The sequence below is a fragment of the Aspergillus stella-maris genome, assembly GCF_047715825.1.
Source record: "Aspergillus stella-maris strain CBS 113639 unplaced genomic scaffold BDV14scaffold_8, whole genome shotgun sequence".
In the NCBI taxonomy this organism is placed as follows: domain Eukaryota; kingdom Fungi; phylum Ascomycota; class Eurotiomycetes; order Eurotiales; family Aspergillaceae; genus Aspergillus; species Aspergillus stella-maris.
Genome location: NW_027396802.1, coordinates 289,664 through 312,673, shown reverse-complemented (window position 1 = coordinate 312,673; position 23,010 = coordinate 289,664). Strand labels below are relative to the sequence as shown.

At 51.6% G+C, this 23,010-nt stretch overlaps 11 protein-coding genes across 11 annotated transcripts; 3 read left to right on the top strand and 8 right to left on the bottom strand.

Annotated features, from left to right (window-relative positions):
* Nucleotides 1-340: 340 nt before the first annotated feature.
* On the bottom strand, nucleotides 341-4,660 carry BDV14DRAFT_187692 (Cullin repeat-like-containing domain protein; the record flags this gene model as incomplete). Its single annotated transcript, XM_073770981.1, has 12 exons — nucleotides 341-591; nucleotides 658-715; nucleotides 876-925; nucleotides 992-1,064; nucleotides 1,121-1,237; nucleotides 1,299-2,026; nucleotides 2,080-2,135; nucleotides 2,265-2,327; nucleotides 2,406-2,465; nucleotides 2,707-4,045; nucleotides 4,100-4,317; nucleotides 4,377-4,660. 12 exons carry the CDS (start codon nucleotides 4,658-4,660, stop codon nucleotides 341-343), a joined length of 3,297 nt encoding a protein of 1,098 aa, XP_073631534.1.
* Nucleotides 4,661-5,155: 495 nt separating this feature from the next.
* BDV14DRAFT_196871 (putative phospholipase A2 (PlaA)) lies at nucleotides 5,156-7,720 on the top strand (the record flags this gene model as incomplete). Its single annotated transcript, XM_073772537.1, has 1 exon — nucleotides 5,156-7,720. The coding sequence occupies one exon, from the start codon at nucleotides 5,156-5,158 to the stop codon at nucleotides 7,718-7,720; it is 2,565 nt and encodes an 854-aa protein (XP_073631533.1).
* A 192-nt stretch (nucleotides 7,721-7,912) lies between these two features.
* On the bottom strand, nucleotides 7,913-10,144 carry BDV14DRAFT_143955 (putative phosphatidylinositol-3,4,5-trisphosphate 3-phosphatase). The gene is made up of 3 exons (XM_073766402.1): nucleotides 10,054-10,144; nucleotides 9,835-9,919; nucleotides 7,913-9,759 (listed from the first exon to the last, which is right to left on the bottom strand). The coding sequence occupies exons 1-3, from the start codon at nucleotides 10,054-10,056 to the stop codon at nucleotides 8,105-8,107; spliced, it is 1,743 nt and encodes a 580-aa protein (XP_073631532.1). The 5' UTR covers nucleotides 10,057-10,144; the 3' UTR covers nucleotides 7,913-8,104.
* Nucleotides 10,145-10,866: 722 nt separating this feature from the next.
* On the bottom strand, nucleotides 10,867-11,727 carry BDV14DRAFT_167330 (uncharacterized protein). Its single transcript, XM_073767661.1, has one exon. It carries the CDS (start codon nucleotides 11,538-11,540, stop codon nucleotides 11,076-11,078), a length of 465 nt encoding a protein of 154 aa, XP_073631531.1. The 5' UTR covers nucleotides 11,541-11,727; the 3' UTR covers nucleotides 10,867-11,075.
* Nucleotides 11,728-12,064: 337 nt separating this feature from the next.
* On the bottom strand, nucleotides 12,065-14,403 carry BDV14DRAFT_167328 (pentatricopeptide repeat protein). The gene is made up of 2 exons (XM_073767660.1): nucleotides 13,786-14,403; nucleotides 12,065-13,721 (listed from the first exon to the last, which is right to left on the bottom strand). Exons 1-2 carry the CDS (start codon nucleotides 14,395-14,397, stop codon nucleotides 12,387-12,389), a joined length of 1,947 nt encoding a protein of 648 aa, XP_073631530.1. The 5' UTR covers nucleotides 14,398-14,403; the 3' UTR covers nucleotides 12,065-12,386.
* A 58-nt stretch (nucleotides 14,404-14,461) lies between these two features.
* Nucleotides 14,462-15,452, bottom strand: BDV14DRAFT_167327 (U6 snRNA-associated Sm-like protein LSm4). The gene is made up of 3 exons (XM_073767659.1): nucleotides 15,243-15,452; nucleotides 14,976-15,167; nucleotides 14,462-14,920 (listed from the first exon to the last, which is right to left on the bottom strand). Exons 1-3 carry the CDS (start codon nucleotides 15,408-15,410, stop codon nucleotides 14,756-14,758), a joined length of 525 nt encoding a protein of 174 aa, XP_073631529.1. The 5' UTR covers nucleotides 15,411-15,452; the 3' UTR covers nucleotides 14,462-14,755.
* On the top strand, nucleotides 15,453-17,089 carry BDV14DRAFT_167324 (uncharacterized protein). The gene is made up of 4 exons (XM_073767658.1): nucleotides 15,453-16,042; nucleotides 16,096-16,337; nucleotides 16,393-16,813; nucleotides 16,883-17,089. The coding sequence occupies exons 1-4, from the start codon at nucleotides 15,638-15,640 to the stop codon at nucleotides 17,036-17,038; spliced, it is 1,224 nt and encodes a 407-aa protein (XP_073631528.1). The 5' UTR covers nucleotides 15,453-15,637; the 3' UTR covers nucleotides 17,039-17,089.
* Nucleotides 17,090-17,261: 172 nt separating this feature from the next.
* Nucleotides 17,262-17,627, top strand: BDV14DRAFT_196866 (uncharacterized protein; the record flags this gene model as incomplete). Its single annotated transcript, XM_073772536.1, has 1 exon — nucleotides 17,262-17,627. One exon carries the CDS (start codon nucleotides 17,262-17,264, stop codon nucleotides 17,625-17,627), a length of 366 nt encoding a protein of 121 aa, XP_073631527.1.
* A 31-nt stretch (nucleotides 17,628-17,658) lies between these two features.
* On the bottom strand, nucleotides 17,659-18,267 carry BDV14DRAFT_196865 (uncharacterized protein; the record flags this gene model as incomplete). The annotated part of the gene is made up of 1 exon (XM_073772535.1): nucleotides 17,659-18,267. The coding sequence occupies one exon, from the start codon at nucleotides 18,265-18,267 to the stop codon at nucleotides 17,659-17,661; it is 609 nt and encodes a 202-aa protein (XP_073631526.1).
* A 313-nt stretch (nucleotides 18,268-18,580) lies between these two features.
* Nucleotides 18,581-20,464, bottom strand: BDV14DRAFT_187689 (high affinity methionine permease; the record flags this gene model as incomplete). The annotated part of the gene is made up of 7 exons (XM_073770980.1): nucleotides 18,581-18,812; nucleotides 18,888-19,140; nucleotides 19,196-19,791; nucleotides 19,842-19,917; nucleotides 19,968-20,063; nucleotides 20,118-20,357; nucleotides 20,422-20,464. 7 exons carry the CDS (start codon nucleotides 20,462-20,464, stop codon nucleotides 18,581-18,583), a joined length of 1,536 nt encoding a protein of 511 aa, XP_073631525.1.
* A 1,188-nt stretch (nucleotides 20,465-21,652) lies between these two features.
* BDV14DRAFT_143858 (uncharacterized protein) lies at nucleotides 21,653-22,932 on the bottom strand. The gene is made up of 2 exons (XM_073766401.1): nucleotides 22,325-22,932; nucleotides 21,653-22,158 (listed from the first exon to the last, which is right to left on the bottom strand). Exons 1-2 carry the CDS (start codon nucleotides 22,739-22,741, stop codon nucleotides 21,790-21,792), a joined length of 786 nt encoding a protein of 261 aa, XP_073631524.1. The 5' UTR covers nucleotides 22,742-22,932; the 3' UTR covers nucleotides 21,653-21,789.
* Nucleotides 22,933-23,010: the final 78 nt, after the last annotated feature.

The window sequence follows — 23,010 nt, the reverse complement described above, 5'->3', positions numbered from 1 at the left end:
ATCAAGTCGTTATTATATACATTATCTCTCCTCTATGTTGAACCAAATCTCTTTTTGCAAAAGGAATCAAGCTTTTCGTTCTGAGTCAGGTCAGGCACCTGCACCGGGTCCGACGAGGGGCCACCGCGAGGGGGAGGGGCAAGGGGAAGGGGGGCGCGCAGAGCAGAAAATTCGAACAAAAGTACCATACCAACCCCCTCCACGCAGCCCACACAAAACAAAACGGCAAATAGGCATTCAAAGATACCTACCTACCTACCACTCCATCCCAACGCTAGCAGGTAGCCTTCCCTCCTGATCTTGGCCTTGTCTTGAAGCAGGACAGGGCATCCGCTTAAATCTAAACATGCAGCGCAGAAGTCGTAGCGGTAGCAAGGTGAGTAGCATACGGCTCAAGCGCCTTCTTCACCTCAGTCGAAGTGAATTTCTCGACTTGCTGCGGGGCGCGGCCGACGAAGGTGCTTGGGTCGAGGAGGGCGTCGAGTTCGCCGAGAATAGGCTCGAAGAAGGCGGTGCGGCGGATGCGCTCGAGGAGGTCGTTGTTTTTGCCGAGCTTCTTGACGTTGTCGGAGGCTTGGTGGGAGAGGACGCCTTTGGCGGGTTAGTTTTGTTTAGTTTGGCTGGGTATTTGGATGAATGGATAAATGGGCAACGTACGAATTTCCTCGTGGGCGTCTTGGCGGGAGAGACCCTTCTTCACGCAGGCCATGATGACCTGTGTTTACTTGTTAGTTACTGCTCAACAATAATTGTTGCGAGGTGGGCGATAAGATGTGCATACATTCTCACTAGGTGCATAGTTAGCATGGAGGTAAATATTACAGATTGGGAATGGGGTTGACTCACGTTGCCATAAAGGGAAGCTCATCGTTCACGCGACGCTTGATGACTTCAGGGTAGACGACGAATCCGGAAGTGACGTTGTCTAAGATAACCAGCGGTGAGTTTTGCATGTTTGGGAATAGGGCTGGACAGGTAGGTAATCACTTACTCAGGAGGATAAGACACGCGTCCGCGCAGAGGTACAGCTCGGGGATACTGATCCGGCGGATGGCGCTGTCGTCCTGTTGCAGTGTGAGAGGCTGGTGCGGACCAGTAGAGATCGGACGGGATGCCTTACCAATGAACGCTCGAACCACTGTGCGGAGTAGGTGTCCAGGGCATCCTTGGGCAGATTCTGAAGGTGCCTGCCTAGCGAGCACAGACGCTCAGACCGCATAGGGTTACGCTTGTAGGCCTGCATGTTTTACCTTGTTAGATTGGAGTCGTGGCTGGTGATATGACGCACGGATACTGACCATTGCACTGCTGCCAATCTGGTCCTTCTCAAAAGGCTCCTCAACTTCCTTGAGCATCGCCAAGTGGCGGATGTCAATACCGATGCGCTCGCAGGTGGAACCGAATGAGCCCAGGGCGTTGGCTACGTCAACATCGATCTTGCGAGAGTATGTCTGACTGGAGATGATGAAAGCAGAGTTGAAGCCGGCCTTCTCGGTAACGAGCTCGTCGAGCTGCTCGACCTTGCTGTGGTCTCCGTTGAAGATCTGGAGGAACGAGGCCTGGGTACCGGTTGTACCCTTGACACCACGGAAACGCAGGTCATCACGAGCTCTCTCGAGGTTCCTCAAGTCCATCAGCAAGTCCTGAATCCAGAGACACGCCCGCTTTCCGACCGTAACGAGCTGCGCAGGCTGGCCGTGGGTGAAACCCAAGCAAGGCAGATCCTTGTACTGCTTGGCGAAGGCAGACAGCTTATCAATGACAACCGCCAGCTTGGGAATAAGGATGTCGAGACCGTCACGCAGGAAGATCAGATCGGCGTTGTCCGTGCAGTAGCAGGAGGTGGCACCCCAGTGGATGATTCCTGCAGCTGCAGGAGCAACCTGACCGTACGCGTGGACGTGGGCCATGACATCGTGTCTCCGGCGCTTCTCCTCCTCAGCGGCGACCTTGAATTCTTCATCCTTGATAACGGTGTTCTTGCGCATCTGCTCAATGGCTTCGTCGGTAATGGGCAGGCCAAGCTCTGTGCCTATCAGCATATTGTACGTGGGGCTTGCGGGTAGGGCAACGAGATACCTTTCTCGGCCTCTGCAAGCCACAGCCACAGTGATCTCCAGGTAGAGAACCGATTCCTGGGAGAGAAAAGGTATTTCATCTCATCACCTATGGGACAGCTATTAGCATCTAGCGCATCACGGAAGCATCGTATCGAGCCAGGGGGGTACTCACTCGCATAACGCGAGTTGAGAGGCGTCTGGTACACATCATTGCTTGAAGACATGGTGTCGGACAGCAATTGGAACGGTCTCGAGAGAACTGAGAGGCTGCGAAGGGAGAAAGGGGCCTGAGATGGCTGAGAGAACTATGTGTGTCACGCCCCCAGACGAAATTTTGCTACGGACTATTTTTGGCGGGGTTGATCATTGGGAATCACGTTATCGGAGTCGTTATCATCACATGACCTTTGCTATCAGATCGATCCCCCACTCAGGGACTGCCGAGATCGGACTGCCTACCCAACGCCCACGTATTACAACACATGCCAAACGATACATCAAATCCAAAAAAAGTATGCATGTATGGGTCCATTACACGTCAAAAACCTGGACCTGCCAGTTGTAGTTCACCGCATACAAAGAATTTTCCTGACCGGGGTATCATTGCAGCGCCACGAGCTGCGCGGACAGGCTGCCCTTGTCGTACTTGGTGTATTTACCACGACCTTTATCGAGTTCGTGATAACGGTCATAGAATCGCGCATAGAGCGGTTCAAGGACTGCCTGCACTTCGCGCGCAAGCACGCTACGCACCTCTCGCTCCATGTAAAAGGCCTTGTGTTTCGAAATCAAGTCGTCAAAGCTTGCATTGAACGCCTTGAATTTGTCCTTGATCGCATCTCTGTCACGAGACGAGAGCGACTTGACAATTGCGCTGGAATCCACAGCCCCGCCAGATTGCGGTCGGTTCCCGCCCCTGCCTGATGTATACTGAACATCAAGAAGGTAGTGTGACGTCTCCTTCCAAGCATCTAGGTAAGTCGAAGTAGCCCGTTTGCGGAACGTATCAATCCTTGAGATACTATCCGGAGAGCCGAGATATCTTGCCAGCTCCGAGTTCCGAATTGCACGGTCCACAAGGCAGAAGACATTTGATAGGAAGATGCCCTGGACGGCTTTTGACCGGTGTAAAGCACGGCTCCGAGACTCCAAGGATATCATTAGCGCTTCGATCATATCCAGTATAAAGTGCGACAAGAGTGCTTCGCTGTCTGGGTTGACATCCAGTGGGATGTTACTGGATGCGTTGGAAGTTGATCGCCAGTTCCCGTCACCCAGCGAAGTCAAGATAGAGGCAAGAGGTTTGGAAAAGCTAGTGAGAGTCATGAGTGAGCTCATGACCTCGTTCACAAGCGGCACAGGCCCGCCATCTGGCGGAAGCATAGTAATGCTTGCAGCTTTGCGCTTCGTTTCCTCAAGAAGTTCGGATAGAGACGATTTCGCAGTCTCGCGAATGGGCCTCAAAGCTTCTGTGAATAAACTCTTGAGTTCACCAGTCTTTCTGTCGACTTCAAAAGACTTTGCTGAAACTATGTCAATGATTTCAAAGGCCAGGAAGCAATCAGTCATAAGATTCGAGCGAATGTACTGATTGAGCTCGCGGAGAGTTTTTGAGTATTCAGCCATTACAGAACGACAGGTCATTTGCAAAGCCAATCCTTGGTGATCTCCTATGAATATCTGCGTTATAGCTTCCCACTCGGCGTATACGAAGGCCTCTAAGGCGTTGGAGTAAATTCCAATACCATTGGTCCCTTGCTTGTAAGGTCCATCGCCAGCTCTTCGTTTCAAAGTGTTGAGCGACGCAAGGGAGAGGTTCTGCGCGCTTTTCGCAATGTAAGGTCCTCGAATGTCGGCGTATATCTTGAGGGCGGGGCTGCCACCCTCCCCACGGTGCGGAGCATGTACTGCTGCTGAGCTTATGGCAGCACATATCGGCGCAATCTCCGCGATGTTCTCGTCAGGTATTCTTGGGAATGGAAGATCTATGGACGCAAAGAGTCAGCAAATGCTCCCGGCATTTAGACGTGGAGATTCACCTTTGGTAAGGTAGTGTAATGGCTCTATAGGGTTCACATGCTGACCCAGCTTGAGTCGCAGTAGATCTTGTAGTTTCGTGTTTCCAGTGCCCAATAGAGATGTGAATTCGCTGATTGCTTTTTGATTTGATTTCAGGTTCGTTGAAGTCAGGTCAACCAATGCATTGTCCACGCGCTTCATGGCTGCAAGATACTGTGCGAGATCATCGGCCTGTGGTCTATCAAACAAAAAAAGCGTTAGTTCGAAGTACATCTCTGTTTCAACGGGATGCCTTACCCAGCCCAGATGATACCCTCCTCCCGATTCTTCGCATCGAGCGGCTGTCGAAGGCGGTTGATTGCTTCGTTGATTTTGTCAATATTGTTGTTTGTAATCTGAAGCGACTGCGTATTGCTATAGATTGGTCCGATAGCATGCTTCACGACGTTTCCTCCAGTCTCAAGGCGAACGAGGGAGCCTTGAATCTTCTTGGTGAGGAGTTTGAGCTTCTCGAGGTTGGCGTACAGTACCTCCACCTCAGCGCTCTCCTCGGCATAAGCTGTATTCCTTGGGGCAACCATTATGTCAGGCGGAGTTTGAGATGTCAGGGTTTCAGATTTCGAGCTGTCGGAAAGCTGTACAGATAAGGGATGTCATGTCTCAGATCGATGCGCGGGGTTAAAGTGAGCAGAATAATGCAGAAGATGTAAGCTGAAGAGGCGCCTGGCCTCAGATAGCAGCTCTGGTTCTCATAAATTAAAGATTAGAAGCGTGAGTGTTGATCAATATAGACTGAAGCGCAGGACATCAAGCTCAGGGACTCGGAGCGGGAACCGCTGGTCACCGCGGAGCCAAATACGACGCTAAGCTAGAAAGGGAGCCAGCGGACCGAGGAATATCCGACGCATAGACCACGTGATGTGATGTCACCTTTCCCTTGAGCGATCGTCGGGCCTGGCCAAGCTTGGCCAATCGTGCTCCTTCCAGGCACAATTTGGTTGAAGTTACTTAAACCCGCCAATGTCTCCTCAATGCCGCCCTTTCACCCTCATGCCAACCGTGGTGCCTTGTTCAAGATGGGTGCTGCGAGGGCATTCTGCCTACGCTTTGCACCTCCAGCCGCCCTGATTTATGTCGGCGGGCGCGTTTTATACTCAATCGAAGCGGCGCGGAACAATTCCCAACTGTTTCTACTGCGCGCCGATCCAAAAGCACCGTACTCTACGAGCTCCACGAACAATGCCCGCGGGCAATCCCATAACGCAATGGGAGATAGCAGCACTGGAAAAGGGAGCTCCGAGTCTCGCACTGACGGAAATTCGCATAGTGATGGGCTAGACTCCTCATCCATGTGGTCCCACATCATGCAGAGATTCGATAGCGTGAAGCAGTCTGTTGGTTCCCCAGAATGGATCGAGCTCGACCAAATCAAAAACTACATTACTCCCGACTGGACGAAATTCCTTCCAGAAACCGTACAGAAGCTGCAGCGGGAGCTGTCCCTAGCTCCGGGATCCTTGGCAGACGAGATTTGGAAGGAGGCACAAGATCCAGACCTGAACCCAGAGATCCTTCGCGAGGCCAAGGTTCGCGTTGGGGATAGCCTTTGTCCCGAAGAGTTGAAGTTCCGACGCAAGCGACAGAAACACGCTGTTAAAGCGCTGGCCGCCTATCTGAACATTTCAGAAGAGGACATCCACCCTGATGACGTTCCCATCATCTCAATGTGCGGCTCGGGAGGTGGTTTGCGCGCGCTTGTGGCCGGTACCGGCTCCTATCTTGCTACGCAAGAGGCCGGTCTATGGGATTGCGTTACCTACACTGCAGGTGTTAGCGGCAGTTGCTGGCTGCAGATTCTCTACAATTCTTCCATTACTGACCGCAACTTCACCAAACTTGTGGCTCATCTGAAGAGCAGACTAGGAGTTCACATGGCATTCCCACCGGCAGCCCTCAAGTTGCTTACTCATGCGCCCACCAACAAGTACCTCCTGAGTGGTCTGGTTCAGAAACTGAAAGGCGATCCCGGCGCGGATTTTGGACTGGTTGACATCTATGGAATGTTGTTGGCTGCAAGACTGCTTGTGCCCAAAGGAGAACTTGGAGCCTCTGAATACGACCTCAAACTATCCAACCAGAGCCGCAACATCGCTAGCGGTGCTCACCCGCTCCCTATTTATACAGCCGTTCGCCATGAGATCCCAGTCTTGGAGGAGAAAGCGGAACAGGGAAGGAAGCCAATGCCCGAGGACCTCATCAGAGAATCTCAGAGTGAGTCTTGGTTTCAATGGTTCGAGTTCACCCCGTATGAGTTCTTCTGCGAGGAACTCAACGCGGGAATACCTACTTGGGCTCTTGGAAGACATTTCGAAAACGGAAAGAATGTGGCTGCTTCTGGACTCTATCCGATGCCCGAACTACATGTTGGCGGTCTGATGGGAGTCTGGGGCAGTGCTTTCTGCGCTACCCTCTCGCATTACTACAAGGAGATCCGTCCACTTGTCAAGGGCATTACTGGGCTTGGGGGCATTGACTCCCTGATCCAGGGCAAATCGAAAGACCTTATTCGGGTTCACCCAATTGATCCGGCGACGATACCGAACTTTGTTCTTGGCATGAAAGACCAGCTGCCCGCGTCCTGTCCCGAATCGATCTTCCAAAGCAAGCACTTGCGACTTATGGATGCAGGAATGAGCAACAACCTCCCCATCTACCCCTTGCTCCGTCCAGGCCGAGACGTGGATATCATCATTGCCTTTGACAACTCCGCCGACATCAAGCAAGAAAACTGGCTCTCTGTCGTGGATGGTTATGCCCGCCAGCGTGGTATCAAGGGCTGGCCAGTCGGAGCAGGTTGGCCCAGAGCATCTGACTCGACACAAGCAACAGAGGAAAATCTCCGAGAACCAACAAACCTCTCCGAAGAAGCCCTCAACAAGAAGATTACAGACGTTCAGGACTCATCCAACAACAATCACGCCGACCAACCGACTTTTACCAAACAGGCAACCGACAAGTCAGACTCCGAGTCTTCACAATCAGACTTCGAGCTAGGCTACTGCAACGTCTGGGTAGGATCTACACAAGAAAAGCTCGCAGAGAAGGAACCACCACCCTCAAAACGTCTCTTCGACCCCCGCCAGCCCGAATCCCACCACTCCGAATCTGAATTTCACCTCATGCGCCCAGACGCCGGCATCGCAGTCGTGTACTTCCCGCTCCTCCCGAACCCAGACGCCCCCGAACTCCCACCAACCTCCTCCCTCAAACAACCATCCCCCCCAAACCAGCACGAGGTCTCGAATGATCATGCCAAATCCCTCAAATCCTCATCCTCCAAATCCCCAGAATCAGGTTCAACATCAGAATCACCCTCCAACTCACCCGACCCCTCCAAACCCCTCTCCCCACACCCCGGCAACATCGACCCAGACGTAGACGACTTCCTGTCTACCTGGAACTTCGTCTACACGCCCGAACAAATCGATGCCGTTGTCGGACTGGCAAAGGCGAACTTTGCACAGGGGGAAGAGCAGGTTAAGCGTGTTGTTAGGGGCGTGTATGAGAGGAAGAAGAAGGATCGCTTGGAGAGGGAGGAGAGGGAGCATAGGCCGCATAAGGAGGGGTTGATGCTTAGTTGAGATGAACTGAGTTGGGGTGTGTTTATAGATGGGTTTAGAGATAGATTTAGATGCAGACTTTACTTTCTTTCTTTTACTTTTCCTTTTCTCGTTCGATATCATGTTTGATGGTGTGGTTTTGTGATAGCGGTTTTACTTTATGCATGTACAGCGCATACGATCTGTACAATACCTACCTGCCTACCTACCTAGACTTATGGATTATGCACACTTAGTGTTGTCGCATGTTCCTTTATGTATCCTTATGAGTGTGAACCAAGTACTCCTTAGTCATATTGATATTGGGTATCTCGGCTCGTCGGCTTGACCAGCCCAAGGGAACAATGATATATCCATACTGTACAGTTATTCCGCGCCTTTGCCCTTTCCCTTGTCTTTCCCTCGTCATTCCTTCTTCCCGTCTTTATCCTGATCCCCGTCTTTCCCCTTGAACGGAATGTTCTCCTTCCCCTTTCCCTTCTCCATCTTCACATCACTCTTAACACCCTCCTCATCAGAACTACTCCCCTCCTTCATCTCCCGCTCAGCCTCACTCTCATTGATCTTCCAATCTGTGACCCTCGTCTCCGGAATTGCCTCGCCCGGTTTAGGCTCAGTCACAACCCCACTACTAACCGGGCAAACCTTGTGCTCGGAGTCCCGAACCTCAGTCGTATCATCGCCCGCATACCGCCAGAGAACCTTCAGCCGATCCAAAGCTTTAATCCCCTTGCGGCTCGTCCCCTTAATTCCGTCCATAGCGTCCCATTCGAGTTCGAAGACGCCGGAGTCGTAGGTGTCGCCGCCTTCGAAGTAGGGGTTGAACCAGACATGGGCTACGGATGTTACCATTGGTAGACCAGTGTAGGAGGCTGCTTTTGATCGCCGCTCGAAATCAATGTTTATGTCTGATGAGGGGAGGATTAGCGGCGTTGAGGGGCGGAGGAGGACTGCTGAGGTGTGTTTTTGGGGTTGGCTGTGTGGTTCTGCGGTTACTGTTGTTGTAGTACCCGGAGTCGCGTTGTTCTCTGCGGCTGTGGATGTGGTGTTGGAGGTAGGGTTTGATGTTGCGAGGGTGTTGGCTTTGGCGGGCGGGTTGGGTGTGAATAGGGAGTTGGCGGATTCAGCTTCTGCTGCGGAGAGAGGTTCTTGAGGTGTTGATGTGGTGGAGTCGGATGGAGATGCTGAGGTTGATGCTGATGCAGAGTTAACCTTCGATTTCGACTTTGATTTTGGTTTCAGCTTCAGCATGGACTTGGCCTTGTGCAGGTTGTCGGTGCTATTGTTGGCGCTGTTGAATTTGCTGTTGCTGGCGCTATTGCTGTTACTGCCGTTGCCATCACCATCCCCGTCATCGCTGCTCCCCGTGCTGTTCGACTGCGACGCATCCCCAGCCATAACAGTCTTCTCGTCGTGATGGAACAGGTGGAACTGCTTGATCTTTTGTCCATCCTCGACAAACCCTTCAACCGCGACCTTGACTCCATCTCTCAAACCCCAAACATGAATCTCCAATATCTCAACAGGCCGCTCAACATACTTCTTCCCCATCTCGTTCGTCCATCGATTCACATACCGCACCCACCTCAACTGACTCGGTATACTAACCCCCTCTCCAAAACCAACCCTCATCCTCCGCTCCGTAAACCTCTGCAATGCATCCTCCATCTTCCACCCCTCCTGGCTAATCAAATACGAACAGGCCATTGACCCGCTTCGTCCCTTCCCGGCCTTACAGTGAACAACCGCAATGCGTTGCCCCTCTTCATCCCCCTTCTGATTCTCCTTAGTATCGACCCCATCCATCCTGTGCAACCAATTCCGCATAGAAGCCATAACTTTCGGAATCAACGCAAACGGCGGCGGATGGTGGTCCGGGAACGGGAAATGGTGGATGCGCCCATACACCTCGGAGTCGGGATACCCCGTTCCTTCGGCGCGGAACTCCCAGATGCACCAGTTGTCGCCATGTTTGGAGTCGAGGAAGCTGACGAGTTGTTTTAATGGCGTGCGGTAGGCGATTTTTGGGTAGTTTGTTGAGGGGCCGGATGTTGCTATTACTATATTCCGAGAAAAGAGGTGAGAGATTAGTTTTGTCGAATGGTAATGATTTAGAAGGAAGCGGGTCAACATACTATTATCAGCAACATAGCAAAGATCAAGCCCCGTCTCGGGGTGTTGTAATCGCGGCCCGGCAACAATCTGTCGGAGGATGGAGGCCTGTGGTAGTCAAGCCAAGCAAGCACGTCAGTCTAGGCATCTAGGCACGACATAGAGAAGTCTATGACGGCGCCTGAGAGAGGAAAGGGAGGGATGAAATGTGCGTAGTGAACGGGGCACGCTGAGCTGCATACCATGAGTCGTACAGGCAATCAAGCAATCAGTAAGCGCCGTTCGAGATCCTAGCGCCGGAAGTCCGGATGTTGACTGTCGAGTGAGTGTGGAAGTAATATGAAGTGGAAGGTATGCACAGAGCGCAATGCAAAGAATTATGTATGGATGCAGGAATCAGGAATCAGAGAATCGAGGCTCTTCAGCAGTTGGTTTTGGCAGGTGCGGAGGGCGCGAATAGAGTGCCAAGACATGATGTCATTGACCTCCTTGTATAGCCTCGCGCTAAGCTCTTTACCCCGTATTCCGTATGCGTTTGCTTTTGGTTATCCTTCTGTACAGCCACGGAATACGTCAAGAATGTAACTATTGACTCGAAAAGCTGAACAGTTATACTCATCATGATATCATGTAGAGTCCGCCCAATGCGCCCTGCCAGCAAAACGTGTGGCTCAGCCATGGCAGTAACGTGGCCGAAAACTTAAAGACTTTCGGTCTAGATCGCGATGCGAGGCGATAGCAGTTAGTCGAGACCGCATATAGTCATAGACAACTAAGAAGGCAAGGAGTGCGTTGAGAGAACTCGCGTTCTAGAGTGAACGCCTTTGCTAACCGTTAATCCTTGAATCCTTGGCTAACGCCTCAATGCTTAGTGGTATTTAGTAGAAACCAGGATAGAGTTGGTAGATCTTTGGTTGAGATTTTCCAGATTCACATGGTAAACTACCATGTGGTTGGGAGTCGTGTTCAGATAAAGTTTGTCCTAAGCTTCTTTGTTCCAATCACAGGCCCTGTCTCAGGGGAAATGATAGTACTATATTTGAACAATAGTGTCATGGCGCTTTCAAATGTTTTGGATTAAAAAAACTAATACATCGAATTACAATAACAAATCATCAAAGTGTTGTCACAAGTACAGCCCCAGGCTGCTCTTCCGTCCATGGCCAGACAATACCGTGCTTGTCTGTTATCGAGTCTCACCGAGACCGACATCAACCCCATCCCCAATCCATCTCAAAGATCTCAAAGAGAGGAGTGAGAGAATCTAAGCAACCCCATAAACCTCCTTAACCGGAATCGTAAACTTCACAGCCTCATCCGTAACATTCTTCTCTCCAAACGCATAAAACTCCGAGTAAGCGCCCTCGCGCCACGTGTGCTCAGCCTTAACAGTCCAGTTGCCCTCGCCTCCATCAGCAGCAGGATCAACCTGCGCGAGAACGCCCTTGTTGCGGCAGGCAACGTAGTCGCCGTGCTCGGTTGTGCCGTTGCAGGTTGTGTTGAAGCCGGGGGTGTTCTGGGACGCGAAGCCCTGGATGGCGAAGTTGTAGACGCAGCCGCCCATGGAGCAGCCGATGTCGAAGTTGGAGACGTGCCATGTTAGGGCTGGGTTTGTGGGGTCTGTTCGGGCGTTGCGCATGGGGATGCGGTAGGCTGTTGGTGGGAGGGAGGCGGTGGCTGATGTGACAGAGAGGAGGGTGACGGCGAGGGTGGAGAGGGAGAAGTGCATTTTGGTGGTTGTTTTGTTGTTGTTCTTTGTTATGTGGTTGGTATGTGGTTGCTGTACAGGAGTGGTGGTATAGTACAGATTAATTGAAGTATAGAAGTGGAGGAATTGAATTGAAAGCTTTGGGATGGTGCAGGAGCATGCGAGGGCGAGACAGGCGGGTTTATATAAGGAAATCAGGAGAATGACATGCGGGAGGAGCTCTGGTAGCGAAGGTCAGTGAGACAATTGGGTCAAGCAGGCATAATGGAGCTCACTCCTTGTTGATCTCCTTCCTTGGCGGCGTTTGAGCGCTGCAGATCGTTCCCGGCCGTTCCTGCAGCGCCAATCCGCCACACCTCGAGGGTTCAACCTTCATATTCTATGAATAGCATTTGAGCTGGGATAACATTGGTCAAGACAGCGCGTGTCTCAACCTGTTACGCGCTTCTGCAGGAGTGTAATCAGAACCTCAAACCGGTTTGAACGGTGGTTCTTGCTCGCGGAGTGCGGCGTGGAACCGGGGGTGGTCCTGCGCGAAATTAATGCTTCAGTCCACACCACGTGTGGCAGCTTGTCTTGTCCTGTTGCGCTCGAGGTCTCATGTCGAACTAAATTTTCTAGTTGAATTGACAGATTGTTGTCATGATGAGCTATTTACTTTGGCACCTTGAGCACACCTTCAAATGCGAATAATAGCAGCTAGTAACATGGGTATCATTGCGATCAGCATATGGTTCCGAGCCAGCATTCCTAGAGGAATTCGGCATCATCACAGGGCTAAACAACGTTCAGGGATAATATACAACGAGTCAACGACATCAAGGTCGCGACAAGATTAAGGTATAGATACAGTCACAGAAATGCCATTCACGACTCGCTAGTGCCCCTGGTTTCAGCCACGGACATCTCGATCTTTCGACTCTTCTCCAGCAAGTCCGATGGGGTGGAGAGACTGGGCTCAAACTCCACAGAGCCCTGCTCTTTCTGGAGCTGCGCAATGGCCGCCCGGCGTCTCTTTTCCTTGCGCCGCTTCTTGTTATACTCCTTTTTCTCCGCTGTCGCTCGCGTATCGATTACCGCGGGGTGTGTATTCAACTCAGCGGCCTCGCTCGAGTTTGCACAAGCGGTCCGCAGCATGGCCCGTGTCGCATGGCTCAAGCGGAAATTCTGTTTGTGCAGATCGTCAAGATAAAGACGTGCGGATTGGTAGTTGCCCGATTTCAAACACATCACTATGAGGTGTTGGAACGTTTCCGAGTCAGGTAGCACATGCAGCGCTGCCATCTCCTTGACGAAGAGCATGGCTGCTTGGGCGTTGTTGCCGGTTCGAGCCATTTTGAGAAGACTGTTAAACAGATCTAGGTTGGGGCGTTCATCGCACAGCGTGTGGAGCTCCTTGTAGAATGCGATTCCGTCGTCGACAGCGAACGGATCCGCATGTGCAACCCGAGTGCACGAGTCAACCACTATTCTGGCACAAAGGAGGGGGATCTTCCTCCCAATCTCTTTCAATTCCTTCAGGATGTTCGAAGCATCGCCTGGGGGTATCTTCTTCGCCCAGCAGCGGTCTAATATGCTTTCAATTGAACTCTTTTTGAAGGAATGCTTTTCTTGATGCAGCTCACACAGCAAGTCCAGCGCGCCTTCCAAGTCATCACCCGTGAGACGTGCAATAAACATCGTTTCGCAGTCACCGGACTTGAGGCTGGTCTCGCTATGATGCTGGATCATCTGCCGTACCAAGGCAGCGAGCTGAACATCCCCATAATGGGCTGCCACATTGAGAATCTGGGAGCACAATTCAGGGCCCGGCGGCTTGACTCCCAGTTCCACGAAATTCTTCCAGACAAAGCTCGTTAGGGCATGATGGTTCTCATGGGCGGCCACCCTGAGGACGTGCTTCCAAAGGTCTTCTGTCATTTCGTGCCCTTGGTTCATTCGAGACTCGATCAGCTGAAGCACTGGATCCAGCTCCTTGACTTCACAGAGATAGTATACAAGGAGACTGTGTAGCCAGTCCTTGACCTCTATGCCCTTTTTCTCCATATTCGCAATATGATCAAGGGCTAGCTCGAATTGATGTTCCCTAGTCAAACCCGCGACGACAGAGTGCCATCCATCCGGAGTAAGAGGCATCCACCGATCTCGTAGTTGACACAGCACATTCTCACGGAGCTCATAGTCTGGATGAACAGCGAGAGCCTTGAATCGAAAAATCCACATCAGCATAGTGTCTCTTCCAGTTTCAAGGAAAGCCATAACCTACCCGCAACGCAGCATGGAGAGTCTCCGAGTCAATCGGAACCTCATTCTCCTCCATCTCAGCAAGCAACTTCTGAACGTGACTCGCCGATCCTTGCCTAGGGTCACAATTGCACAGTATAAGCGCCTTATAATGCTGGGTCTCCGGTTTGACTCCGCGGTGCCGTAGTAGAACATCCAGTATGTGTTTCACGTCAATCATCCTCGTAGTCATCCGCGTAGACTTTTCTGCATATTTCACAAGAAGCTCCTCCAGGGCTTCCGTCGGGAGGGCCATGTATTCCGCAAGGATGTCGGAGCGCGTTTTAGCAGTTCGCCGTACGGATTTGGAGACGTTTCCAAGTTTAGAAGTGTCATTGTAGTCAGGTGTTTCCACGGGAATCCCATCTATATGCGTGCTTTTTAATTTAGAGTCTCGAAGAACTGCATTCGAGGTGTTTGTGGAGTTGTAGCGTCTTTGGAGGCATCGCGATGTAGAACTTCGGGGAGTTGAGAAGAGGTTTTGCGACGATCGATTCGTCGAAAATTTAAGAGCACTATTCCGCGGGCGTGTTGAGTTCAACGCCGGGCAGAAGAAATGCCATAATTGGTCCGTCTTCAGTCTCTTCAGAGACATCGTTGGTGCTTGTTACAGTCTTGCCCGCGGAAGCTCCAGAAAACACCGATAAGATGCGCGGAGTCACGTGATATCTATCCTTGCATTAATACTATTGATCTATAGTAAGTTAGACTTATAGGTAAAGTCTTTAGTCAATTTAATTCGATAGCTAATCCCAACTTTCATTTCCATGTCAATCATAAATTGATGGTGATAGCAATAAAGGTACATGGCAAGCTCCCATCGAAAAAACAACCAGATACGCCAGGCCATGCTCACGAACCCGCCAATGAACCCTCCCAGCTACATACTAGATCTCCGGGGTATCTATCATTGCCTCCGCTTGTTCTTCACATCAAGACTATTTCGCTCGCGCTTAGTTTCCGCCCCGACCGCGGCCGCGCCCACGGCCACGACCACCGCGGCCGCCCCTGTCTCCCCGTCCACCCTCACGAGGCCCACGGTTGCGGTTCTGCGGCTGGTTCTGTTGCTGTTCCTTGACCATCTCGATGATCTCTTCGGGGATTCGTAGGTATTTGATCTGTGTTCTTGGTTAGGCCCATGGGGAATAAGAGGTGGCGGGGTTCGCAACGTACGTTGTTTCCGCGGACGTAGACTTCTGGTAGCTTGAAGAAACGATCGCCTTCGGGACTCGTTTGCACGACTTCGCGTAGTATTAAGTTCATCCAGTTGTCGCAGTTGGCGAGGTGGCCGTTGAGCGTTTCGCCGTTCTTGAGCTCGACGAGCATGGGGTGGCCTTGTGCGGCTGTGAGGAGGCCGAGGGGAAGCTATAATTGCACAAAGTTAGCTATACTCAAAAGCAGCAGGGACAAGCTGGTTCAGCGCTTCAGGTAAATAGTTACCATTCTGGCAGTCGTCGAATGTGGTGTGTTGTGCGTTTGAAAGAGGGGATAGTGGGGGGGTCCGAGAATGAATCCTTCGTCGCGGACTTTGGGGTTAGGCGATAATAATGCCGATTTGCGTGGTGAATAGCAATTGTAAGGACCGAAGCACCTCCTAGACAGCTGCATCTGAAAGCGAGATCGACTGAAGCTGTGACATCGGCCGGCTGGTCCGGAAAAGAAGAAATTCCGCCATCCGAAGTACATCTGGCGGCCCGGGACTGTAGAGCCGCTGGCCTTTGTTTGTAATGTTTGCATAGCCTCGTTACGTCAAGCAGCACAATAGCATAGACAACGAGCAAGAGCAACGGCAAACACAAAACTCAAACAGCAAATCCTTCATCTTGTTAATATTTATGTCAGAATTATCATTCCAGGATATCGAAACCTGGTTAGACCAGCTATCAGGCGCTTCTGAGGCTCCAACACCGTCTTCTACCCTATCTAGTCCGTTCTCCACAACAAGCGGCTATCGTCAGAAGAGGCGGGTGTCGATGGCATCAGAACGAGATTCAAGCCCATCCAAGCGACCTCGAATTGCTGATGATCGGTCAATAACATCGGAAATCTCGCTTCGTTCCACAACCACTATATTGCGGCAGGTAACCCCGACTCGCGATATCTTAAATCAGCTCCGCCTTGCGGATCCTTCAGTCGTCTGTGGTCCACTTGCATTGAGCCCCACACCGGATTCTGTTATTGCATTACGGAAGTGTTTGACGGACGGATTTGGGCACAATATAGTCCCCCGAGGACTTGAGGTATGCTATTTTCATGGTTTTGTAACACATCCTGCTCGCTAATGACATAATAGTCGCGTATCCGTGCCTACGATCCCTATTCCGCTGATGAGATACCCCAAACAGCGTTCTCCGACTCTAGCACCCTGTCCGATGCCGTCCTCGAAGAGGTTTGGAGTGGTTTGAAAACGATATGTTTTGATGCAAGACAATGCGATATCTACGGGAAGGATGAAAACGCATGGTGTCTAGATGTGGTGCAGCCTATTTTGAATTCTTCAATCAAAGGGTGTCAATTGTTGCAACTTATAAGCATGTGAGTTCCCTTGTCCGACGAAATAATCTCGCTAATCGAAGCATTACCGCTATAGGCAGTCACAACACATCGACCAGAGCCTTCTTCCCAAATCCAAAAACGGTCTTAGCAAGATTAGCAAGAAGGCTGACTACACTCTCTCTTTCACTTGCCGTGATAACCCAGTACGATATTTTTACGACAAGATAAGTCTTGGCGGGCATGGCTACCAGCTAAGCCAAACAACAGATGCTTTCACGAAGAGAATACTCTTGTTCTCAGGTATGGAGGTTAAATCAGATGAAGGGAGCAAGAAGGAAGCGCTCGCACAGCTAGCGATCTGGCTTGCTGCCGGCTTAGAAAAAATCCGGCGACTAGGAGAGCAGGTAAAGGGCGAAGGCGAGCGTTCTGTTGATTGGCTGCTACCGAGCATTGGGATCACCATTATTGGTCACGACTGGTATACATATCTAGCTTACAAAAATGGCAACGAAGTGGTAAGAATACTCTTTGCGTCTTGAAGTTCCCTGGTTGTTTCTTGATCACTGACACTCATCTATTCTTAGCATGTGGTTGGCCCGGTCAGCGCCATTGTTACTGATACTCGGACAATACATGGTATACTGAAAGTCCATGATCTGGTGAGAAGGGTCGCGGATTACGCTATTCAGGTGTACTGGCCTTGGATACGTGATGAAATCCTACAGCCGCTGGCGGCCTAAAGACAGGTATGCAAGGGGGACTCTTGATAATAATTAAATATATATTTTATTTGATCCCGTGTCATGCTATATAACCAAGGATTAAAGTAGAGTATCTCAGATACAGAGCCCAGAAGAGAGCCGTATCGGCCCTGGGTGCGCCATCTCTTCAATGCGCTGCCCTTGAGCCTGGTCAAAATCATTGGCCCCGAGGCACTAAACACCCTCAACATAATCAAGGTAAATGCGTCTTCGCTTTATTCTCAAACCCCCCTACCTTTTTGATCATGGTCTGCTGATGGCCGTCTGGTACGGGCAAGAGTCCGTGGGTCACTTCAGCAACACGCCCAAGATCGCATCTCACCCCGTCGTCTTCGACAGTCTGTCCTCAATGCCGGAAGACCAGAAGGCCGCAGAGGTCGTGTATGTCCTACTTGCAGGCGTCGATACCTCATCGTCAGTCATGACTACCGCGCTCTTGCATATTCTCAAGAACCCGCGCATTAAGGTCAAGTTGATGCAAACTCTTGATGATGCTGTCCCAGCAACTGAGCGTCTCCCTTCTCTCCTTTTTCTAGAGAAGATAGAGTACCTGGTAAGCTACCTATAGAGCCACCTACCGTCAACATGAGACTAATCATTTATTCTCCTCCAGACAGCATGCGTGAAGGAATCGCTCCGCATGGTAGTGCCGGGAAGACTACCGCGAGTTGTCCCAAAAGTTTAGGTCTCGCGGAAGTACCGTAGTCTTCACCGTCGCTGTCCTCGCGCAGTAATCCCAGAATCAGGCACGTTGCTGTGAAGGGGAACTCGATGGCTTCGGCGCGCCACGGCAGCAAAGGCTGTGGCTCTGTCTGCTCACCCCAGTGGTAGCCCTCTGGTGCGAGGAACTTAGGCTGTGGTGTGTCTGGGACGCTGGGACGCTGATTCACATGGGGCTCGTCGGCGCCCTGGGACTGGGACTGAGACTGGGACTGGGACCACCGATACCAGTCCTCAGCGAGAGCCTTTTCTGCCTCTAGCGGCGCGTGGTTTGCGGGGTCCGAAAGGACATCAATCAGCGCGAGGGTATCTGAAACAAAGTAGTCCAGGCGCGACCCAGATGTCTGGTCGCGCGGGCTGTCGTCGTTGCCCTGGCGGTAGGCAATGGCTAGGGTGCGGGTGGTGCCACCGGGGCCCACGTTGGCGACGATGGCGAAGAGGAATGAGCGGAAGGGACGCTTGCTGGTGCTGATGTATCCGCGTGGCATCTGGAAGTTTATTTGGAAGTTGGTGGGAGATGTAAGGTTGGTTCGGGAGGGTTCTGACCGTGGACGAAAGAGGGGAAGCCTTGGCCTCAGTAGTCTACCAAGATCAATTAAGCCGCAGTTGCGAGCAGTATGCTACTTGTTTTTGTTTTGCGGAGAATGGGAACTCAGGTTGTATGGTTGTATGATGATTATGTCACAGACCTGCTTATATAGGTTATATAAATCCTCATATCCATAGTACATGATACGTAGTACCCTTGCCAACCCGGGCGTCCGCCATATAAAACCCTAACAGCTACCTAGATACTGTAAATCAAGCATCACCAACAACCCCCTCACTCTTCCCCGCGTTAGCCCTCCTCCTCGGCCGACCCGCAGCATCATGCTCTTCATCCCACTGAGCAATTTCAGAGTTCGGCACCTTGACCATCTTATGCGATGTTTCGCCCGCGTGACCGGTGATAATCGTCTGTCGGAATTGGTATCCGCCGAAATGAGGGAGGACTTTCATGTATGTGAAGTAGTAGACGACGCAGAGGCCGATACTAATAGGGGATTTATGTTAGCGAGTATCCCATAGAGGAGTAGAAGGGAAGGGAGAGGGGAGTAAGGCAACGTACAGGCTAATCCCAACAACAACGTACGTCCCGTACCAGAAGGATACGTCTCCACCGGTTGCACCGGTTGCAGGGGGGTACCATGGTGCAACGAGGAGGTACAGGTTTGCAAGGATAGCAAAGTACACTACCACGGTCCAGGCGTGCCATTCTGTGCGCGGGATGTTGAGTTTCTTGCGGTGGCGGCGGGTGAAGAGGAGGCCGATTGCTAGGAAGAAGTTGAACATGCTTTGGGGGTAGACTCCTAGGTCGACGACTGGAAGGGTGTTAGTCAGAAGGAAACAGCACCTGGGAGGTGGGTGTTTGCTCACCGAAGTTGAAAGCATCTCCGGCAGGAGGAGCGAGGATCATAAGGGCCGTCAGAGCCCACTTCAGCCAGTATGGTCCAAGGGGTGTGCCGAAGGGACGAGTTGAGGTCCAGAATTTGGTAAAGGGAAGGACACCCTGTCTACCACACTCGCGCAGCATACGCGACTGGCCAATAAGCACGACAAGCAGATTACCAAACGCACTGACACAAATTAAGAAGTTCAGGGCACGAGAAGCACCTCCTCCTCCAAAGACCTTCTCAAAGAAGAGACTGGCAACGTTGACTTCAGACGCAGCGATCTCCTCCTTACTTGCGGCAGCGACGTAGGCGATGTTGGCAAGCATGTAGAGAATGCCGGTGGCAATAAGCGAGGCTGGAGCAGACCACTTGAGCGTCTTGATCGGGTTCTTGACCTCGTTGACCAGGTTAAACGCATTTTCGTATCCCTGGTAGGAGAACATCACGTTGATGAGTGAGTTGGTGCATCCGTATACCGTCGCGTCAGAGGTTCCGTCAAAGGCATTTCGAAAGTGGGCTGTTGGGTCTGATATGGATGAGACGTTGCCGCCTAGGACGACGAGGCCGGCGATTGCGATGCTATATTTGTTAACAACGGACTCAATAAGGCGACTAGCGAATGGTCTTACAAGATCAAGGTAATGAACTTGACCCATCCAATGGCATTGGAAAGCTGCAAAGACCATTTCGTGTTGAATGAAACAGCTGTTACCATAGTCAGTATGCCGGATCATCATTAGGGCTTTTGTGCCAACCTAAACAAGCCACCGTATATGACGCAAGCGCCACACCCTTAGACTGCCAATCTGTAGGCTCCGACTGGCCCAGTCTGAAAAGATAGTTGGCCAAGACTAGTATAATCTACATCAGCGCATGCTCTTTTCGTCGAAAACTAGGGCAGATACCAATAGCATTACTGCTACTAAACGAGAAAACCACCGTCTGGACCGCAAAGACAGTCGGAAACAGGTACCTCGGCCTCGGATACGCCTGCTCCAAGTAAACGGCCTCAGACCCAGACCGACTCGGGAAGTAGGACGCGAATTCAAGGTAAACGGAGAGCATGCTCGCCGCGACAGCAAACCCTATAACCCAGTAAAACAATCCAAGGCCGATTGATCCAGTTCCCTCAAAGACGGAAGAGGCTGTAGGCGGATCCATGTCAGTTACGATCCAACTGATAATGGTACGTAGGACAGAGTTACTCACGAGTCGAGAAGATTCCAGTCCCAATCATCTTGCTGACATTCATGAAGATTAACGTGATGAACCCGGCCTCGTACCCAAGCGGCGAGATAACCTCTACCGGTGCACCGCTGGCCTCTTGGTACGTCGGCACAGAGGTATTCCCTCCAGCGTCTGCAGTGTAATGCAGACTGCCGCCGTCGATGGTCTCGTCAGACGGCGCATCATGCTGAGTGACGTGCGTCACATCAGCGGCCTTGGACCTGAAGTCGAAGAAGCCCATCTTGACTTGTCTTCTCTTGGACGCAGTGGCAAGCGACGATCAATTGCTGAGTTGCTGACCCAGGATGGCTGTTGAGTTACCGTACGGAGTACACGCAGGAAAGATCTCCGGGGCGTCGCTTTATATCATATAACTCTCATACACCCCACAAGACAGGCTACTCATCGTCGTACGTTATGGCGTAATCGAGACGAGAGACCGTTGCCCCCCTGGCGATGCTAATGCGAGAGAGCCAGTGCCAGTGCCACGCGCAAAAGCAAGAAAAGGGCGAGATAACATGTTCGATTATTCGATCCAGCGCGACGGGCAACAATGTTACATCGCCAAGGGTCTTGTCTCTGGCGAATTTTTCTTGGGTGCCAGCGGGTTATTATAATCCTTTGCTGGGTTTGGTGAGGGGGGAAGATTGCACAACTGCACGAGGGCATCACGACATAGTTTGGTGCATGTAACCAACCACGCTTGAAGACTTAGCGACGGCTTAGTGGCGACAGCTTTGGTGCCTGAGTAGGACCGAGACTTTTTCTTTTCTTAGCGTAGTTCATGTCGTGAGCCTTGCATGGGAATCTCAATTGCAGAATGTTTCCAGTAGATGGAATATTGCGGTCCAGGGTCGTGCTTCTTATTTGTCGCGGCTCGCCATCGAGGCTACTTCAACTGACAGCTTCAGGATCTTAGGAGGATCGCAATGGGCCCACAGATTTCCGCGGGTAGCCTGTGGAAAAAGAGTTTTAGCCTGGGGTTCCTGTGGTGCAATGCAAGCTATTATGGGGTCTTTTGTCGTGCTTGAAGGAGCGATGGTGAGGTTGAGGGAACGTCGTAAATGTGCCTGCATCCAGGCTAGACTCCACGTGAACTCAACTAGAGCAGGAGTGCAATTCGAGAATATCTATGAGTTATATTTCCCGCTCTAACACCCATGCAATTAAGCGCATCTTTTTAACTAATCCCAGGATATGTAATGAAGCGAAAGTAAACATAGCAGAGCATCCGAACCATAAAACCCCGTTCAAACCCACAAGCAAAGCAAATCAATCAGTAAAACGTAACGTAGTCGCCAGATCCAGAATCACATATCAAACCTGAGAGCAAGAGCAAGACAGAAAATTCTAGCTCTCCTCCTTCAGCACCTTACTATCCACATCCATCGGCGTCGCCGAGTTCTCTGCCGACGGATCAACAACCCTCTCTCCCTCCCGCTCATCCCGGACTTCACCTTCCCGATCACTCGCCGCCGGAGTCTCCTTCTCAGCCCCAGAACCCCCATTATGCTGGATTCTAAACGACGAAGTCATCTCCTCTTGCGACGGCGCTGGTGCAAGTCGCGGCCACGAAGATGACCCTCCAGCCCCCGACCCAGCTCCAGCACCAACACCAGACCCCGACGCTTCGGGCGTCTCGCCACCAGGCACATCATCATCATCCATATTGATATTCGACTTGCGGGATCGTTTTACGCGGAGCGGTCGTTCTTGCGGCTGCATTAGACAAAGGAACGAGGAAATCAAATCAGCCACAAGCCAGAGGAGAATTGATGGATGCTATCTTATCAAATCACACTGATTGTGAGGGTAGAGTAGGGTGCGTAGGGTACGTAGGGTAGAGTAGGACTTGGTGTATAGGGAAGAACTGAACCTAACTCACCGTAGGCGGCTGCTCATCCGAGCTGCCCTCCGTATCATCCTCAAAATATCCCGGCCCCCCAGATCCATTCCTGCTCGCCGCACCACCACCTGCACCCGCAGAAGCAGAAGCAGTCATGCCATTCGTACTCGTGAGAATCGCCGATGCCCGTGCGTGCAACTCAGGGTTCATACCAGCCTGCTGAACTTCCTCTGCCATGCCCGTAACGGTAGCCAGGCGCTCCAGCAAGATGCAGGACTCGAGGCGCATTTTCTGGATATATTGGTGGCCGCGGCGGTTGCGGGTGCGCATGAGCTCATTCTCGGCTTCGATTTCAGAGAGGCGTTTCTTGAGCGCGATGCATTTGCGTTTGTAGGCGATTTCGACGCTGGGGGGGTTGGTGGAGGGTTGGGAGGTTGAGACGCGGGTGGTGTCCATGGTGGGTGTCGCGTTGCGTTGGACTTGGAGAGAGACAATTGGTCTTCTATGATAGACTTAAGCTCTCATGAATTAAGGAGTGGAGAGGAATTGGGATGGAGAGGTCTAGAAGCAAGGAAGTTCCTGAGCTTAACGCCGGATCGCCAAGAGCCAAGGCGGTCAGTGTTCTTTGTCTCCATTCACTCGAGGTATCTCCAGTTCTCCACAGTTCTACTCTACTCCGGACAATATCAAAGTTGGTCATTAACGCTTCATTACTAAACCTATCT